At 56.3% G+C, this 20,920-nt stretch overlaps 1 protein-coding gene across 1 annotated transcript in view; it reads left to right on the top strand.

Annotated features, from left to right (window-relative positions):
* Window positions 1-20,920, top strand: part of RAPSN (receptor associated protein of the synapse) — a 123,200-nt gene that overhangs the window by 65,399 nt on the left and 36,881 nt on the right. The window contains exons 3-4 of the mRNA XM_078684708.1: window positions 11,482-11,640; window positions 16,842-16,940. Of these exons, the coding sequence (XP_078540834.1) occupies window positions 11,482-11,640; window positions 16,842-16,940 (258 nt within the window). The remainder of the gene's footprint in view (window positions 1-11,481; window positions 11,641-16,841; window positions 16,941-20,920) is intronic.

Genomic DNA, 20,920 nt, shown 5'->3' with positions numbered 1-20,920 from the left:
CCCAAGGACACTCACTTCATATCAGGAGTCTGCTCTCTGCCCCTTTCTCCTGGGTCAGGTCCCTGCCTCCACAGCTGGCTTCTGATAGGGTCCACTCCCCCTCCATGGACACTCACTTCATGTCAGGAGTCTGCTCTCTGCCCCTTTGTACTGGGTCAGGTCCCTGCCTCCACAGCTTGCTTCTGATAGGGTCCACTCCCCCTCCATGGACACTCACTTCATATCAGGAGTCTGCTCTCTGCCCCTTTCTCCTGGGTCAGGTCCCTGCCTCCACAGCTGGCTTCTGATAGGGTCCACTCCCCCTCCATGGACACTCACTTCATGTCAGGAGTCTGCTCTCTGCCCCTTTGTACTGGGTCAGCTCCCGGCCTCCACAGCTGGCTTCTGATAGGGTCCACTCCCCCTCCATGGACACTCACTTCATGTCAGGAGTCTGCCCCCTGCTCCTTTGTACTGGGTCAGGTCCCTGCCTCCACAGCTGGCTTCTGATAGGGTCCACTCCCCCTCCATGGACACTCACTTCATGTCAGGAGTCTGCTCTTTGCCCCTTTGTACTGGGTCAGCTCCCGGCCTCCACAGCTGGCTTCTGATAGGGTCCACTCCCCCTCCATGGACACTCACTTCATATCAGGAGTCTGCTCTCTGCCCCTTTGTACTGGGTCAGGTCCCTGCCTCCACAGCTTGCTTCTGATAGGGTCCACTCCCCCTCCATGGACACTCACTTCATATCAGGAGTCTGCTCTCTGCCCCTTTCTCCTGGGTCAGGTCCCTGCCTCCACAGCTGGCTTCTGATAGGGTCCACTCCCCCTCCATGGACACTCACTTCATGTCAGGAGTCTGCTCTCTGCCCCTTTGTACTGGGTCAGCTCCCGGCCTCCACAGCTGGCTTCTGATAGGGTCCACTCCCCCTCCATGGACACTCACTTCATGTCAGGAGTCTGCTCTCTGCTCCTTTGTACTGGGTCAGGTCCCTGCCTCCACAGCTGGCTTCTGATAGGGTCCACTCCCCCTCCATGGACACTCACTTCATGTCAGGAGTCTGCTCTTTGCCCCTTTGTACTGGGTCAGCTCCCGGCCTCCACAGCTGGCTTCTGATAGGGTCCACTCCCCCTCCATGGACACTCACTTCATATCAGGAGTCTGCTCTCTGCCCCTTTGTACTGGGTCAGGTCCCTGCCTCCACAGCTTGCTTCTGATAGGGTCCACTCCCCCTCCATGGACACTCACTTCATATCAGGAGTCTGCTCTCTGCCCCTTTCTCCTGGGTCAGGTCCCTGCCTCCACAGCTGGCTTCTGATAGGGTCCACTCCCCCTCCATGGACACTCACTTCATGTCAGGAGTCTGCTCTCTGCCCCTTTGTACTGGGTCAGCTCCCGGCCTCCACAGCTGGCTTCTGATAGGGTCCACTCCCCCTCCATGGACACTCACTTCATGTCAGGAGTCTGCTCTCTGCTCCTTTGTACTGGGTCAGGTCCCTGCCTCCACAGCTGGCTTCTGATAGGGTCCACTCCCCCTCCATGGACACTCACTTCATGTCAGGAGTCTGCTCTCTGCCCCTTTGTACTGGGTCAGCTCCCGGCCTCCACAGCTGGCTTCTGATAGGGTCCACTCCCCCTCCATGGACACTCACTTCATGTCAGGAGTCTGCTCTCTGCCCCTTTGTACTGGGTCAGCTCCCTGCCTCCACAGCTGGCTTCTGATAGGGGCCACTCCCCCTCCATGGACACTCACTTCATGTCAGGAGTCTGCTCTCTGCCCCTTTGTACTGGGTCAGCTCCCGGCCTCCACAGCTGGCTTCTGATAGGGTCCACTCCCCCTCCATGGACACTCACTTCATATCAGGAGTCTGCTCTCTGCCCCTTTGTACTGGGTCAGCTCCCTTCCTCCACAGCTTGCTTCTGATAGGGTCCACTCCCCCTCCATGGACACTCACTTCATATCAGGAGTCTGCTCTCTGCCCCTTTCTCCTGGGTCAGGTCCCTGCCTCCACAGCTGGCTTCTGATAGGGTCCACTCCCCCTCCATGGACACTCACTTCATGTCAGTGTTGGACAGGCCGCATGGTCGGGCTGCCCCCCTCCCCGCAATGGGACCTGGACCCTGGCTCCCCCTGCATCCCCAGCCAGAGTCCCCGACGACCACCCGAAGTACACTGCAATCCCTCACCCACAAGACACCAGCTCCGGACCCAGCTGGCCCGGGTCACCATCCACACCACGGCCTCGGCCCAGCCGCCATCTTGGGGCACTGCAGCACGAGGCCGCGTGGCCTCAACTCGACCCTCACCCTGGGCCCGGCCGGGCCCGACATCGAGGCACCAACCTCCCCCCAGGAGGCAGAGTGACCACTTGGCGAGTCAATGGGAGAAAGGAATCGTCAACGGCTCTCCTCCGCCAGGTGTCGATCACCCCAGGCCGCCCTGGGCACTGGCTCCACCCCCCTGCTGGGTGTCTGGACTCCCTCATCCCGGACCTCCCGGCCCCCCAGGCGCGAGGGTCCGGACATCAAAGGGGACCAGACCTATAACTGGGGCAGGGCCAGACCAGGAAGCCAGTTGTATCCTGGAGTCGAGAGACCCGAGAAGAACTCATCTGTGACTGGCCTGCTGGCGCTGCCGCGGCCCTCTGCCTCGTGAAACCATCGTCTTGGCCTGCTGGCGCTGCCGCGGCCCTCTGCCTCGTGAAACCATCGTCTTGGCCTGCTGGCGCTGCCGCGGCCCTCTGCCTCGTGAAACCATCGTCTTGGCCTGCTGGCGCTGCCGCGGCCCTCTGCCTCGTGAAACCATCGACTCGGCCTGCTGGCGCTGCCGCGGCCCTCTGCCTTGTGAGACTATCATCTTGGCCTGCTGGCGCTGCCGCGGCCCGATCCACAGACACTCCAGCTCGAGGATTGTGAGCTCGCCTCTTACCACTACCTGTACCGATCCGGTACCAAGACTGTCCCGCTACCCCCTTTCCCTACAAAGACTAGAAGTGAGAGGACCCCCGGGTCCGAGATATCCTGTATCGCTGATATCCTTGCCTTACGAACCTTATATAAAGTATTGAACTCGACTTGGTGTGGTGCCTATTTGTGGGGAGGGTGGTAACTTGTCTGTACGATCGCCGGAGACGGTCCCCCTCGGGGATCTCTCCCTCAGTACCCGGCCGACCCTCAGGGTCCCCGTCTAACATTGGTGGCCAGCGACGGGATCCGAACCTACGCATAATCGTACAGAAAGTCACTCGACCCACGGCACACGACCACCATGACAACAGAGAGCGGAACAACGGAGAAATTCCAGATGGAAAAATTGGAAGACTACAACCACCGAGAACTGAAGCAATATTGCATAGAACTTGGTCTCCCAACCACAGGTCTGAGCACGAAGGAAGACTTCAAACGAGCCCTAGAAGCTTGGGCGGAAACGGGTACGGCCGTACCCCGAACACAAACAACCGAGACGAGCCCCGCACCAACTGAAGAAAGAAGAGCGGGTCTCTCCCTGGAAGAGATCCGAGAAAGAGAAAAAAGCAGACTCCACGAGTTAGAACTAGCCCGACTTTGCTTGGATGGGGAACTCAAGCTGGCGGAACAAAAAATAACTCTGGAACACTTACGGCTCCGAGAGGAGCGAGAAGAGAAGCAAAAACAGAGAGAGCTAGAGGAAAAGAAACTAGCGTACGAACATGAGCGCAATCTCAAAGAACTGGAGATCCAGAAACAGAATAAAGACCTCGGGCTCCCCGAACGACCGACCCTGCCTGCCTCTACCGAGCCCAAGGTTCACATCCCCAAAGATGTCATCCGGGAATACCACAAGAACGATGATATACAGCAGTGGTTTAAAGCCTATGAGGTGGCAATGACCTCCCACCGGATTCCCCGAAGCGACTGGGGAGCCGGATTATGGGGGAGGTTTGTCAACGAAGGGCGGGACGCCCTGCTGCAACTCCCGGACCAGCTGATGACATCCTACGACCACATGAAGGCCGCCCTCCTCACTCGATACGGGCTCACACCTGAGATGTACCGCCAACGGTTCCGCGACTGCAAACGGATTCCGGGTACAACCTGGGTGGAGTACGTGAACTTTTTTAGCCGAGCCTTCGAGGGGTGGATCAAGGGCAACAAAGTGACCACCTACGAACAACTCTTTGACCTTATCGTATGGGAGCACCTGTCGAACAACTGCTTCGTGGAGCTCCGCCAACACCTCTTGGACAGTAAGCTAACCGAACCTCGACAACTCGCCGCCGAAGCCGACCGGTGGGAAAGCACCCGAGTTGGCCGGAACGGACCCAGCGAATCCTCCAGACCGTACCCAGGGCCCCATCGCCCCCGAGGAGGAGGAGGAGGCCAGAGTCGGGGGAGAGACCCCGGCCCCTCGTCACCCCCCAGGAGCCCCTCGACCCCGGTCGGCCGAGGAAGCCCTGCCATCCGGGCCGGTTTTCGGGCCCACGTTATGTGCCACAGATGCCTGCGACCCGGCCACTACGCCAGTGATCCCAACTGCCCAAAGAATCCGAACACTACCCCCCGCCAGGTCGCAGCGGCCGCCCTAGGGGAAGAACTAGTCCCGGAAGACCAAGAAGAGTACGAGACCGACCCCTCTGAATGGGCTCCCGCCGCCATGGCACTGGCCTGCTTAGGGGAGAGAGAGATGATTCCGCGGGCCCCCCTTCCCGCCAACACGCAGAAGTACAGTCAATGGGTCAACATTAATGGCCGCCGGGCGGGAGCCCTCCGCGACACCGGGGCCAGTGTAACGGCGGTCCGACGCCATCTCGTCACTCCAGACCAAATCCTGCCGAACATTCTCTGCCCTGTCCGCTCAGCAGACAATTCCGAAAGCCTGTGCCACATGGCTTGCGTCCCCTTCGAGTGGGGAGGAGTAACGGGGATGTTAAAGGTGACTGTCCGCGATGATGCCCCCGTGGATTGCCTCCTAGGAAACGACCTCGAAAGCTCTCCCTGGGCAGCTGTCGAACGGAGGGAACACCTGGGGATGCTCGGCCTCCCCGAATGGGTCTGCGTCACGACCCGGTCCATGACCGCCCGCGCGGTCCCCAGTCTAGAAGAGCCCGAGTGGCCGGAACCTCCTCCCGCGCTCATCCCAGAGGAGGCCGCCCCAGAAGCCAGTCCCTCGACCCAAACAGAAGAAGGATCCGACCAGCTTCGGGACGTCCCTGACCTGGCACAATGGCGTCAGGAGGGAGGCCCCACTCAGGAACAATTCCGGGCCGAACAGAAAACATGTCCCTCTCTCGAAGGACTCCGGCAGCAAGCCCTGGCCCAGAGCACAGGGGATACCTCGGGGGCCCACTGGATCTACTGGGACCAAGACCTGCTCTACAGCGAGCAGAAAATTGCAGAACTAGGAGCCAGTCGGGTGCTGGTGGTGCCCCTTCGCTTCCGAGACTTCCTCCTGAACTTAGCCCACGATGTCCCCCTTGCCGGACACCTGGGACAGGATAAAACCTACGACCGCCTGGTGACCCATTTTTTCTGGCCCCAAATGCGAAAGGATGTCACCAACCACTGCAAGGCCTGCCCCACCTGCCAGGCCAGCGGAAAAAGTGGCCGAAAAATCAAAGCACCGTTACAACCCTTTCCGGTCGTCACCACCCCGTTTGAACGAGTGGGAATAGACATTGTGGGGCCCCTCGACCCTCGAACAGCCCAAGGACACCGGTTCATCCTGGTCCTAGTAGACCACGCCACCCGCTACCCCGAGGCCATCCCTCTTCGGACTGTGACGGCCCCCGTGGTGGGCCGAGCTCTGATGGGGATCTTCTCCCGGGTGGGGTTCCCCCGGGAGGTCGTCAGTGACAGGGGCACGAACTTTATCTCCAAATATATGAAGTCTCTCTGGCAACAATGCGGGGTCACCTACAAATTCACGACCCCCTATCACCCGCAAGGAAACGGACTGGTTGAGAGGTTCAACCGCACCCTCAAAGGAATGATTATGGGCCTAGAAGAACCCCTTCGACGCCAGTGGGACGTGCTACTTCCATGCCTCCTGTTTGCCTATCGGGAGGTCCCGCAGAAATCCCTCGGTTTCAGCCCATTTGAACTCCTGTACGGGCACCCCGTCCGGGGCCCCCTCAGCCTAGTCAAGGAAGGTTGGGAGCAGCCCCCCCAGAAAACTCCCCCGGACATCTACAGGTACCTCCTGGCTCTCCGCAACCAGACCCGGCGGTTCCGAGACACCGCCAAAGCCAATCTCGAGGCCAGTCAGGAGGACATGAAGAGGTGGTACGATCAGCACACGTCCTCCATTGAGTTCGAACCAGGACAACAGGTCTGGGTGATGTCCCCGGTTGAACCCTGTGCACTCCAAGACAGATGGTCCGGGCCCTTCAAGGTGATCGAACGCAAGGGGCCCGTCACCTATTTAATCGACATGGAGACTGCCCGGAACCCCCTACGGGTCCTCCATGCCAACAGGCTCAAACCCCATTTTGTGCGATCCGAACTCAGCCTCCTGATGGCTACCGATAATGGGACAGAAGAAGACTCCGAACCCCTTCCGGACTTACTGAGGGTCCTCGAACGGGATGGCTCAGTGGAAGGGGTCCAGCTCTCCGAGGCCCTGTCCCCGGAGCAACGCCAAGACTGCCAAACGCTCCTGAGGCGGTTCGCCTCCCTGTTCTCCCTCACCCCCGGAGTCACCCCCTGGTGCCTTCACGATGTGGACACCGGGGACAGCCCTCCTATTCGACACCGGGCGTACCGCGTACCCGATCGGGTGCGCAACTGCATCCAGACCGAGGTGTCCAAAATGCTGACCCTGGGAGTGATCGAACCCTCAGACAGCCCCTGGGCGAGCCCAGTCGTCCTGGTTCCCAAAGCAGCCGCCCCGGGCGTTGCCCCTGAGCTCCGGTTCTGCGTGGACTATCGGGGGCTGAATGCAGTTACCAGGACCGACGCTCATCCCATCCCCCGGGCAGATGAGCTAATTGACCGGATGGGGGCCGCCCGCTACCTGAGCATCTTCGACCTAACAGCGGGCTACTGGCAGATCGCCCTCACCCCTAGGGCCCAAGAACGTTCCGCCTTCTCTACCCCGGACGGGCACTACCACTTTAAAGTAATGCCCTTCGGCATGAAAAACGCCCCGGCAACGTTCCAACGGCTGGTAAACCAGGTACTGGCGGGCCTGGAAGACTTCAGCGCCGCCTACCTGGACGACATTGCTGTGTACAGCCACCAGTGGACCGACCACCTCCGCCACCTGCGGGAGGTTCTACACGCCCTCCAGCAAGCCGGGCTCACCATCAAGGCCAGCAAGTGCCAGGTTGGCCAAGGGTCCGTGACCTACCTGGGACACCAAGTGGGAAGCGGGCTGGTGGCCCCTCTCCAACTCAAGATTGCTGCCATCCAGGCCTGGCGACCCCCTACGACCCAAACGGAGGTCCGGGCCTTCCTGGGGCTCACCGGATACTACCGGCGGTTCGTGAAGGACTATGGCAGCATCATGGGGCCCCTCACAGAGCTCACCTCCAAGAAGGGCCCCAAAACCGTCAACTGGACCCCGGACTGCCAATCGGCCTTCGAGAGACTGAAGGCCGCCATGTGCACGGCCCCCGTGCTCCAGGCTCCCGACTACAGCCGGGAATTCATTGTGCAGACGGACGCCTCCGATCATGGTGTGGGGGCCGTCCTCTCCCAACTCAACGCCGAAGGGGTCGACCAACCAGTGGCCTACATCAGCAGACGCCTGCTGCCCGAGAACAGCGCTGGAGCACCATTGAGAGGGAGGCCTTCGCCGTAGTCTGGGCACTCAAGAAGCTCCGGCCCTACCTCTTCGGCACCCACTTCCGGGTGCAAACAGACCACCGACCCCTGCAATGGCTGATGCAAATGCGGGGGGAGAACCCGAAGCTGTTGCGCTGGTCCATCTCCCTGCAGGGGATGGACTTCACGGTAGAACATCGTCCAGGCCAGGACCACGCCAACGCCGACGGCCTGTCACGCTTTTTCCGCCTCAGCGAGGAGAGTCCCCAGGAAGATGGCTGACTCTCCCCGCCTTCAGCTGGGGGGGACGCATGTTGGACAGGCCGCATGGTCGGGCTGCCCCCCTCCCCGCAATGGGACCTGGACCCTGGCTCCCCCTGCATCCCCAGCCAGAGTCCCCGACGACCACCCGAAGTACACTGCAATCCCTCACCCACAAGACACCAGCTCCGGACCCAGCTGGCCCGGGTCACCATCCACACCACGGCCTCGGCCCAGCCGCCATCTTGGGGCACTGCAGCACGAGGCCGCGTGGCCTCAACTCGACCCTCACCCTGGGCCCGGCCGGGCCCGACATCGAGGCACCAACCTCCCCCCAGGAGGCAGAGTGACCACTTGGCGAGTCAATGGGAGAAAGGAATCGTCAACGGCTCTCCTCCGCCAGGTGTCGATCACCCCAGGCCGCCCTGGGCACTGGCTCCACCCCCCTGCTGGGTGTCTGGACTCCCTCATCCCGGACCTCCCGGCCCCCCAGGCGCGAGGGTCCGGACATCAAAGGGGACCAGACCTATAACTGGGGCAGGGCCAGACCAGGAAGCCAGTTGTATCCTGGAGTCGAGAGACCCGAGAAGAACTCATCTGTGACTGGCCTGCTGGCGCTGCCGCGGCCCTCTGCCTCGTGAAACCATCGTCTTGGCCTGCTGGCGCTGCCGCGGCCCTCTGCCTCGTGAAACCATCGTCTTGGCCTGCTGGCGCTGCCGCGGCCCTCTGCCTCGTGAAACCATCGTCTTGGCCTGTGCCGCGGCCCTCTGCCTCGTGAAACCATCGACTCGGCCTGCTGGCGCTGCCGCGGCCCTCTGCCTTGTGAGACTATCATCTTGGCCTGCTGGCGCTGCCGCGGCCCGATCCACAGACACTCCAGCTCGAGGATTGTGAGCTCGCCTCTTACCACTACCTGTACCGATCCGGTACCAAGACTGTCCCGCTACCCCCTTTCCCTACAAAGACTAGAAGTGAGAGGACCCCCGGGTCCGAGATATCCTGTATCGCTGATATCCTTGCCTTACGAACCTTATATAAAGTATTGAACTCGACTTGGTGTGGTGCCTATTTGTGGGGAGGGTGGTAACTTGTCTGTACGATCGCCGGAGACGGTCCCCCTCGGGGATCTCTCCCTCAGTACCCGGCCGACCCTCAGGGTCCCCGTCTAACAGTCAGGAGTCTGCTCTCTGCCCCTTTGTACTGGGTCAGCTCCCGGCCTCCACAGCTGGCTTCTGATAGGGTCCACTCCCCCTCCATGGACACTCACTTCATATCAGGAGTCTGCTCTCTGCCCCTTTGTACTGGGTCAGCTCCCTTCCTCCACAGCTTGCTTCTGATAGGGTCCACTCCCCCTCCATGGACACTCACTTCATATCAGGAGTCTGCTCTCTGCCCCTTTCTCCTGGGTCAGGTCCCTGCCTCCACAGCTGGCTTCTGATAGGGTCCACCCCCCCTCCATGGACACTCACTTCATGTCAGGAGTCTGCTCTCTGCCCCTTTGTACTGGGTCAGGTCCCTGCCTCCACAGCTGGCTTCTGATAGGGTCCACTCCCCCTCCATGGACACTCACTTCATACTAGGAGTCTGCTCTCTGCCCCTTTGTACTGGGTCAGGTCCCTGCCTCCACAGCTGGCTTCTGATAGGGTCCACCCCCCCTCCATGGACACTCACTTCATGTCAGGAGTCTGCTCTCTGCCCCTTTGTACTGGGTCAGGTCCCTGCCTCCACAGCTTGCTTCTGATAGGGTCCACTCCCCCTCCATGGACACTCACTTCATACCAGGAGTCTGCTCTCTGCCCCTTTGTACTGGGTCAGGTCCCTGCCTCCACAGCTGACTTCTGATAGGGTCCACTCCCCCTCCATGGACACTCACTTCATACCAGGAGTCTGCTCTCTGCCCCTTTGTACTGGGTCAGGTCCCTGCCTCCACAGCTGGCTTCTGATAGGGTCCACTCCCCCTCCATGGACACTCACTTCATATCAGGAGTCTGCTCTCTGCCCCTTTCTCCTGGGTCAGGTCCCTGCCTCCACAGCTGGCTTCTGATAGGGTCCACTCCCCCTCCATGGACACTCACTTCATGTCAGGAGTCTGCTCTCTGCCCCTTTGTACTGGGTCAGCTCCCGGCCTCCACAGCTGGCTTCTGATAGGGTCCACTCCCCCTCCATGGACACTCACTTCATATCAGGAGTCTGCTCTCTGCCCCTTTGTACTGGGTCAGCTCCCTTCCTCCACAGCTTGCTTCTGATAGGGTCCACTCCCCCTCCATGGACACTCACTTCATATCAGGAGTCTGCTCTCTGCCCCTTTCTCCTGGGTCAGGTCCCTGCCTCCACAGCTGGCTTCTGATAGGGTCCACCCCCCCTCCATGGACACTCACTTCATGTCAGGAGTCTGCTCTCTGCCCCTTTGTACTGGGTCAGGTCCCTGCCTCCACAGCTGGCTTCTGATAGGGTCCACTCCCCCTCCATGGACACTCACTTCATACCAGGAGTCTGCTCTCTGCCCCTTTGTACTGGGTCAGGTCCCTGCCTCCACAGCTGACTTCTGATAGGGTCCACTCCCCCTCCATGGACACTCACTTCATACCAGGAGTCTGCTCTCTGCCCCTTTGTACTGGGTCAGGTCCCTGCCTCCACAGCTGGCTTCTGATAGGGTCCACTCCCCCTCCATGGACACTCACTTCATATCAGGAGTCTGCTCTCTGCCCCTTTCTCCTGGGTCAGGTCCCTGCCTCCACAGCTGGCTTCTGATAGGGTCCACTCCCCTCCATGGACACTCACTTCATGTCAGGAGTCTGCTCTCTGCCCCTTTGTACTGGGTCAGCTCCCGGCCTCCACAGCTGGCTTCTGATAGGGTCCACTCCCCCTCCATGGACACTCACTTCATATCAGGAGTCTGCTCTCTGCCCCTTTGTACTGGGTCAGCTCCCTTCCTCCACAGCTTGCTTCTGATAGGGTCCACTCCCCCTCCATGGACACTCACTTCATATCAGGAGTCTGCTCTCTGCCCCTTTCTCCTGGGTCAGGTCCCTGCCTCCACAGCTGGCTTCTGATAGGGTCCACTCCCCCTCCATGGACACTCACTTCATGTCAGGAGTCTGCTCTCTGCCCCTTTGTACTGGGTCAGGTCCCTGCCTCCACAGCTGGCTTCTGATAGGGTCCACTCCCCCTCCATGGACACTCACTTCATACTAGGAGTCTGCTCTCTGCCCCTTTCTCCTGGGTCAGGTCCCTGCCTCCACAGCTGGCTTCTGATAGGGTCCACCCCCCCTCCATGGACACTCACTTCATGTCAGGAGTCTGCTCTCTGCCCCTTTCTCCTGGGTCAGGTCCCTGCCCCCACAGCTGGCTTCTGATAGGGTCCACCCCCCCTCCATGGACACTCACTTCATATCAGGAGTCTGCTGTCTGCCACTCAGGCCATGTCTCTGCCTCTGAATGTAAAACCTCCTGATAAAGGGTGAATCCTGCTCATGTGTCTGTCTTTCCGTCATGTAGGATTACGAGAAGGCTCTCTTCTTCCCCTGCAAGGCAGCTGAGCTGGTCAATGACTACGGCAAGGGCTGGAGCCTCAAGTATCGCGCCATGAGCCAGTACCACATGGCGGTGGCCTACAGGAAGCTGGGCCGCCTGACGGATGCCATGGAGTGCTGCGAGGTACGGCTTCTGTGGGATACGGGAAGGTTTGGGGCCTGTGAGACATGTTTTGTGAGGTGTGCAGGTATGTGAGGTCATGAAGGCACGTGTGTCTGTAAAGTATGGGGCTCTATTGGGTATGTTGGTCTGTGAGGTATAGAGTGAGGTATAGGGTATGAGGTCTGAAAAGCTGCGGTCTGTGAGTTATAGATTTTTGTGGCTAGCATCTTAGCACATCCCCTATTCCAGACGCACGTGCCTCCGGTGACTCCCCACCCAGAAGAGATGCCAGTTCAAGATCCTCACGCACGCCTACGAAGCCCTCCATGACAAGGACCCGTTCTACATCCATCACCGGCTGAACTTTTATCAACCTCCATGCAGCTCCATGCAGCCCCCACAAGCATGTGGGCATAATTTGAGGTGATCTAGATAGGCGGGAGCCGGCCTCGGGCTGCCTGACCTCAAAATGGCGGCCGTCACCGACTATAACCAGGAACTTAAAGCGACACTGAGCGTAGGGCCTCCATAGGGCAAACATACATCGGTGACCATAGAACAGTACCAAAAGCTAAGTCCCTGCTCAGTGGGGCATCGCCCTAAAGTTAACTGTTGTGCTGCACCAGTTTTAGAGACGGCTCCCGGCATGGAGCGCAGAGCCACTCACAGGGATAAGAACGAGGAGGGCGCAGCCCCGTGCGAAGAGCGCTCCGCAGTCCCTGTCGCTGCCCCAGCCTCGCTGCTCACGCTAAACGTTGGCGGCTACCTGTACATAACGCAGCGGCAGATGGTGCAGCGCTACCCAGACTCGCTCCTGGAGGGCGCAGTGACTCGCCGCACGCCCTTCCAGCTGAACACCGATGGCCACCTCTTCTTGGACCGTGACGGACTGCTCTTCAGGCACGTCCTCAACGTTTGCTCATGGACAGTACAGCTATGACTTTGAAACCGTCTGCCCTCCTCCTGACTCTCTTACTCATTTCCCCCTCTAGTCTACTGTCCTGTCCTGCCTTCCTTTCCCTTTCTTTCTGTTCTCCCCCTCTTCCTTCCCCTGCCCCCTGAACACCTGGCTGAACGATGGTAAGAATGTCCTGCTCTGTAAATATGTAATATATGTAATCCTGAGTGAATTTGCAATTTGCATATATTTTTATCTCTAACCACTAGCATAGGTAGTAGTCCTTTGTACTTACTACCATTCCTATGTGATTGTAGAGTTTATCTGTTTGTATCTTTTCCTTATGTGACTTTACAACTTGTACATTTGCAATTTTTCATGTTTATATCTCCTATGTAACTCATGTAATCCAAAGTCCTATGTATCGCAACTGGTTCTTTTGTAAAGCGCTCTGACACCTTGGGTAATGTTCGCGCTATAGAAAATTGCAATAAATAAAATAAAAAAACACCCTACATTGGTTGAAGTCACAGTGGAGGCCACTCCTTCTCCTACATCACCTCCAAGACCTGGAACGACCGCCCCTCCACCTCCGAACCGCACCCTCTCGGGCAGATTTCAGAAAGAGACTCCAGACTTGGCTCTTTTACTGCTACGCGGCATCCGTAGCGCCCAGATACCCCGAGGGGTGACAGTGCTGCGCTTTAAAAGTACTGATTGATTGACGCAGATCTGCCGGTGCTTCGTGCTTCGGGCTGGCATCTTCTTGGCGCTGGGCTTGGAGAAAGGACCTGTCGGTGAGATGAGCCACATCACATCCGGTTGGAAGTGTTAGACCGGCTGAGATGCACCTCATGAAATTAAATAAAAGTGAGTCTAATCAACCCCACCGCGGCCCAGTTTGGACTAGGATTTGCCTCTAGGAAACCACAAGTGAACAGCAGTACCGGCCGGAATACTGTCCATTGCCCACTGACCGCCCTTAGCCCCAGGGAAATGCCCCACGGGTCGTAACACCACTCCCTGTATGGGGGTAGTGGGACCGGGAAGATGGCGCTCCTCACCCCTTCCTTACCTTCAGTAAGGTGCCCAGGTGCCCTGATAGGACACACTCTGCACCAGCCGTCATATCGCAGCATGTGCTGACGTCAGATTCTGTCGTGATACTCATGGCTGACCCGACAGTCACATGGCTGCCATCGAAGACTCGCCCGGCTGTCAAATCAAATCAAACCGTATTTATAGAGCGCGGCTTATCACCCGTGACAGAAATGCCAATGCAAACGCCCGAGTGGCGGCCCGGCATATTTCTAGCACAGCTTTCAAGGGAGCAGATGTGGCCCAAGGACCAGAGCTGCTGACTTTAGAACTGGGGAACCAGTTTCGAGTCTTGGCGTCGGCTCAACATCCTGTGATTCTGGGCAAACTGCTGAATCTCCTAGCGACAAAAAAAAATGAATCTGACCTGGTGTAATGTAATCTGGAGCTAATCTAAGGTGATCGGATGCACTTGAGCCGAGCTTACTCTATATAAAACTAAAAAAGACAAAGTTTGCCACCATGGAGCTGCCACACCACGTATAGGCATTGGCTGGCAACTCCACGTTGGCGTAATTCAAAGACCTTTCCAGGGACTCCTAATGTTTTAAGGACTCACCAGTGCACTGTGAATGAGGCTACAGCGAGGCCGTTCTGGAACCCTCCCAGCAGGTGGTGCACACTCCGACATCCGTATCTGTCCTCCCTGTACATGAGGTAGGTGCACGCCTCGTGTGTAAACGGTCCACCTCGTAGCCGGCCTGCTGCCGTTTCTAGTCTGTCCAGACTCTATGCTCCAGCTATGAATTGTTCATAGATTCACATGCCTGAATCATTCCCTGTCATCAGGTTGGAAGTCCCAGGAATGGGTTTATTTGTGGTATAGTCGCATTAACCTTCCCAAACCTCAGACCCAGAGGTGAACTTGCTCTTCAATCCACTCCCGAAGAGGCCACCGTAGCTCAGAGTTCAAAGACCAAGAGTGTAAGGATAGGAAACAGGTGAGCCTCGCTAAGAGGAAGGAGGAAAAGCCACCTGTGAATCTGTAAAACACTGGAGAACTGGAGTTGCAGGTGAAATGCCGGGTCAGAGCGGCGAATGCAAAAAGATCAATTGATGGACAGAATGCAGAACAATGTCATACATTCACCCCAGTACAGAGATCTGGGCCTAAATCCATCGTTTGTTTGCTCACCATGCCATTCCAGTTTAGACCCAGCCATATGCAAATCAGCCTTGACCCTGTGCCTCATGGGAACAGTCCAGCCCGAACTGCCAGGCCAGGTCCTCCCTGGACTGGAAACAAGCATCCTAGGATCGGTGTCAGGCTTTCAGCCCTCATCAGCTAGGATCGCTTGACTCCAGTGGCACGGAGAATGGCGAGCAGCACAGCAGGCATAACGGCCCAGCTACCAGGGTGCAGAACTAACTCCTGCCTGGAGTCCACTCCAGACAATTATCAGGGCTCTGGTGTTCCTGCGCCCAGATTTCCCGAGTGATCTAACACCAGACTAGATTTTACCAGTCTAAAAACATAGCCAGTATATTCCTTCAGGGAAAGGACGGCATTGCAGGCCAGAACTCTTTGCAGGCCCTTGCCCGCCCCTCCGGCATGGCGGCTTACGTGGAGAGATTGCCGAGAACGGCCAGTACAACGTTTGCCTCACTGTGGTGTCATCAAAAAGAAACAGAGCTCCTTGACTGCAAGAGTTTGGATTTTCATCCCCTTATTTTGATGCATAAATGCTTCTTTTGGGAAATGCATTTTGTTTTTCCGGTATTGGATCTTTCATAGATTCACACGCTTGAATCGTCCCCTGCCATCGGAACAAGGAATCCGTGCACTTTGGACAGGCAATCCATACCACAAGGCTCCTTGAAGCCTCCCAGGCTAACACTCAGGCGCCTCTTCTGGGAGAACACCCCCTCTCCGAGAGGCTTCTGCAGAGCGGGGGGACCTTCGGGTCAGTGGCAGGGACACCTTGCCTCAGGTCTTGGTCTGCCAAGTAGATCTTCAATCTCACAAAGTGGACTCCCTCCTTTTCCTTAAATCTCATCTTCTCTTCCTTGTGCTGGAATGTGTCTTTTCTCCTAAGGAGGAGGCCACAACCTTCTTGTCTCTGGTTTAGTCCTGGTGCACCCAGCCCTGTGGAGTGACGAAGGAGACCTTGGCTCACCGATGCAGGTCACTTCTATAAAGAGTGTCAGGCTAGGAAGCCACTCAGACTAAAAATCACAGTTAAAAATACTCAGGCATCTAATCAATGCCACTAGCATCTTCATGCAGGTTCAGCAAATGCCCATGTGAACCAGTCTCCAGTAATGTGCCCCATCAGCCTACGTCCATAGTGATGGCGCAAATCTCAAAATACCCACTGGGTTGTGTGTCTGTCAGAGATACTCCTGCAGCAAATTAGCTCAGCAATCAGTGCCTGAGCAGAGGACAGCCAGACCATCTCCCAGTCAGTGCCTGAGGTGGACACGGCACGCAGAGGACGGCCAGCTCGTCTATTCTATCAGGGCCTGAGGTGGACACGGCACGCAGAGGACGGTCAGCTCGTCTATTCTATCAGGGCCTGAGGTGGACGCGGCACGCAGAGGATGGGTGGACACAGCACGCTCCCTGGTCAGGTGTTTGGTTGCGGCCATGGCCAGTCATTTGTTCAGATATTTCTTCTATCTCCAGCTGGACACAGGGACAGTAAACACAGGTGCCCCGCTCCATTAAGATTGATTTGAATCCAGAACCAGACGCACAGCACCTGGCTGCGAATGGTTGGTGCACATGGGGGGGTGGGAAGAAGGGGAGAGACAGCAGCACTTCTCATCCTTACCTCTCACATTCAGGGGGAACAATGGGGCCCTTTCAGGGTACAGGATACAGATGTGACAAAGAGAGTTACTAAGCAGTCTCCCAGAGTGAGATGTGGGTAAAAAAGGCCTGTACCCCCACTTTTTATTTGTGGACACAGCAGTATTTGTGCCATGACCTCATTAAGGGACACAGTAGCCACCCAGAGTCCCACTTTGGCTGAAGCTCTACCTTCCACAAAGACTAGAGCTCTGCTGGGAGCAGCAACAGAGCCATGTAGCACTGGACAAGGCGCTCCCGATGCAGGTTCATTGAGCAGAGAAATGTCCATCTGTCCTCTTAGTGCAACGAGGAACAGAGCAGTGCATGAAATGATGAGGTTGCGTCGTGCACGCTCAAGCGACTCACAGATCCAATGTTTTCCTGCAGCTTTAAACCTCATATTAAGTCTCCATCCTCTGATGTCTTGTTCAGGAGTCCATGAAGATTGCCCTGCAGCATGGAGACCGGCCGCTCCAAGCCCTCTGCCTCCTCAACTTCGCAGACATTCACCGCAGCCACAGTGACCCTGAGGTATGGTGTGCTGCAGGCGCCAGTGCTGGTTGTGGTGGTGCGTGCTTTATGGGGGCGCGTGCGCTGCATGGACAGTGCATGGGACCATCAGCTCTGCATAAGGTGATGTTTGCTGTCTGGCGCTGTGCTTGCTGCATGGAGCGGTGCTTGCTGCATGGGGTGGGGCTTGCTGCATGGGGTGGGGCTTGCTTAATGGGGTGGGATTTGCTTAATGGGGTGGGGCTTGCTTAATGGGGTGGGGCTTGTTGCATGGAGCGGTGCTTGATGCATGGGGCGGTGCTTGATGCATGGGGCGGGGCTTGCTACATGGAGCGGTGCTTGATGCATGGGGTGGTGCTTCCTGCATGGGGCAGGGCTTGCTCCATGGGGCGGGGCTTGCTGCAAGGAGCGATGCTTGATGCATGGGGCGGTGCTTGCTCCATGGGGCGGGGCTTGCTGCAAGGAGCAATGCTTGATGCATGGGGCAGGGCTTGCTGCATGGGGCGGTGCTTGATGCATCGGGCAGGGCTTGCTGCATGGGGCGGTGCTTGATGCATGGAGCGGTGCTTGCTCCATGGGGCGGGGCTTGCTGCAAGGAGCGATGCTTGATGCATGGGGCAGGGCTTGCTGCATGGGGCGGTGCTTGCTGCATGGGGCGGTGCTTGCTGCATGGGGCGGGTCTTGCTGCATGGGGCGGGGCTTGCTGCAAGGAGCGATGCTTGATGCATGGGGCAGGGCTTGCTGCATGGGGCGGGGCTTGTTGCATGGAGCAGTGCTTGATGCATGGGGTGGTGCTTGATGCATGGGGCGGGCTTGCTGCATGGAGCGGTGCTTGATGCATGGGGCGGTGCTTGCTGCATGGGGCGGTGCTTGCTGCATGGGGCGGTGCTTGATGCATGGGGCGGGGCTTGCTGCATGGAGCGGTGCTTGATGCATGGAGCGGTGCTTGCTGCATGGGGCGGGTCTTGCTGCAAGGAGCGATTCTTGATGCATGGGGCAGGGCTTGCTGCATGGAGCGGTGCTTGATGCATGGAGCGGTGCTTGCTGCATGGGGCGCTGCTTGCTGCATGGGGTGGGGCGTGCTGCAAAGAGCGATGCTTAATGCATGGGGCAGGGCTTGCTTAATGGGGTGGGGCTTGTTGCATGGAGCGGTGCTTGATGCATGGGGCGGTGCTTGTTGCATGGGGCAGGGCTTGCTCCATGGGGCGGGGCTTGCTGCAAGGAGCGATGCTTGCTGCATGGGGCGGTGCTTGCTGCATGGGGCGGTGCTTGCTCCATGGGGCGGGGCTTGCTTAATGGGGCATTTTCTTTCATATTGTAAAAAAGAATGGGCCCGATTCACAGAACTAACTGAAGACAAAATCCTAAATTTACTACCATTTTGGTATTCACAGAAGGCACTTACTCATTTCGGTATTCACAGAAGTTAGGAGTCCTAACTTTACTACTACTAAACTGAGAAAAATCCTAATTTTAAGACTTTTGGTATTCACTGAAGACATTTAGGAATCCTAAAGTTAGGGCTCCTAATTTTACTACTCCTAAACTGAGAAAAATCCTAACTTTAAGACTTTCAGTATTCACAGAAGGCATTCCTAACTTCTAGGAATACCGAAATGAGTAAGTGCCTTCTGTGAATACCAAAATGGTAGTAAGTTTAGCATTTTGTCTTAAGTTAGTTCTATGAATAAGGCCCAAGATTTCTGTGCGTACGCGGGTCCTCCCTACGTTATTTTAAACTCCTGCCCGGATGCACCCCTTCTCACCTGTCTCTTTGCCCCAATGAAAGCTTTCTTTGCCTTTGACACCTCTCCTCCTGCAGTGGTGGCAAAAAGACCTGAAAGGTTGAATGCCCAGTTTGTGTGGCCAGTCTTTCGGACTCCCATTCCTTGTAGGGTTGTGGTGTTGCCCAGGAGATGGTCTGTGGGTGGTTGAATGAAAGGCCGAGATGCAGCCTGAGGGGTGAGTAGATGCAACTTGAGGGGTGAGTAGAGTCTTCTTGGCAAGTGGCCAGAACTCTGTAACTGAGGGCCCCAGCTTAGCTCAGATGCCAGGAGCTCCATTGAAGAAGTGGCTTTGTGGCGGCCCTTCCTGCATGGGTCTGATGAGAAGACGCAAAATATTCCGGCTCAGTTTGATGCTGAGTCGCACAAAACCTTCAGTGCCGAAGCACTCAGACGTCCAGACCCTCGCCATCGAGCACTGCTGCTCAGTGCAAGCTCTTGATGAGAGAGAGAAGTCCACCCCAATCTCTTTAAAGGTGACTGCCCTCAGGAGACAACACAGAGGCCTGATTGCCCTGGACAATAAGCAGTTCTGTCACCATCTGAAGCACTTCAGGATCCAGCATCATCAGGTCATCTGGCTCTTATTCCATGGTCATCTGTGACCTTTCTGGCATGCTGTTACCACATGCACTCGTGTGCCTTCCATAGGGGGCCATTACGACACGTTAAGGCTCACCCGCTCAGTTTGCTGTGCTCTGGTGGCCTACTGGGTTCACACCACAAGATGTTTCATCAGCTCCCTTTATAAGAAGTGACTACCAAGCTCAAGGGACTCAACTCGGACTATTGGCTCTGGTACTCCTGGATCTATCGGCTGCGTTTGCACGGTCGATCATGGTCTCCTGATCGACTATGTCAGTACATCCGGGATCCAAGGCCTGGAACTAAAGTGGATCTCTTCCTACCTCAGCGACCGATTCCAAGCAGTTCGCCTCACTAGTTTCTCTTCTCACAAACAAGAAATTAACTTGTGGGGTTCCCCAAGGGTCTTCCCTTTCGCCCCTTTAGCCCCTTTTGTTTAACTTGTACCTCTTGTCTTTGATCCTGTCCTTACGTGGAAAGATGGTCGAAACTTTCAACTATGCTGACGACTTACAGTTAGTGTTTGACATCAAATTTAGCACTTCCTCAGTGTTCAATTTTCAATCCACCTTGAGTTTTATCAGTGATTGGATGGATGATAATCACTTGAAATGAAATCCTGATAAAAATGAACTTTTTCTTACAGGTGGAATTGCAAATCCGTGGAATTCTAACTTTTGGCCTCCTATGCTGGGCAGCCCTCCACTCCCAGGAAGCCCTGTTAAGAGCTCGGGTCCTGATTAGTGACTTATCCATGAAGGCCCAGATCAGCTCAGTGGTCTCCAAGTGTTTTTAGCATCTATGAATAATCCGAAAGATCAGCAGATTCTTGACCACCGAGGCCTTGACTCTGGTCATCTTAGCATTAGTAATTTCATGCATTGACTACGCAAACTCATTATATGCTGGTATTCCGGCTCACCAACTGCATTGTTTACAGTTGGTGCAAAATCATTCGGCAAGGCTAATTGCCCGCCAGCCTTTACGACATCGTGTTAAACCTCTGAGGAAGAGTCTACATGGGCTTCCAGTGCCCAAACGCTGTGTCTTCAAGCTGGGATGCACCATTTTTAAAGCCTTAGCCGGGAACGGCCCAAATTTTATTTCCTCGAGGAACCAGAACTACATCCTTTCTCGGAATCTATGTTCCTCCAATTTAAATCTGTTGATTACCCGCTAATTAAAATGCAAAAAACATGGGGGGGGCTCAGATTTATTTTGGAACTCGCATCCTGTGGAAGTGAGGTTGGCAACCCCTTAGGTGCAGTTCAGGAAATTGCTAACGACTTTCTTATTTTCTCAGTCATATCAGTAAAGTCAACGGTGTTGTTAATGCGGCTTCCTCTCTTGTTCTCAGTGCCATGAAACCGATTGTTGTACGTGTGCTTTATAAGCATTTTTTAACAATACAAAGACGAAATGCACTGACTGGTTGGTTTCTATTTGAATACATTAAATACAAAAACAGGAAGTTTGAGTAATGCCCACTTCTTACCCGCCCTTGTCCCTTTAAAAAGTGTTGTGTTACAAACTATGGAATGGTGACACCAAACAGAAACTAAATAGATGCACAAAACAGTCTATTTTATGCATGTTCTCGACATGGAGCAATCCCTGTAAATCGACCGTCTA

Source organism: Lissotriton helveticus, chromosome 3_2, assembly GCF_964261635.1.
Source record: "Lissotriton helveticus chromosome 3_2, aLisHel1.1, whole genome shotgun sequence".
Classification (NCBI taxonomy): domain Eukaryota; kingdom Metazoa; phylum Chordata; class Amphibia; order Caudata; family Salamandridae; genus Lissotriton; species Lissotriton helveticus.
This window is presented reverse-complemented; position numbering and strand designations above follow the sequence as displayed.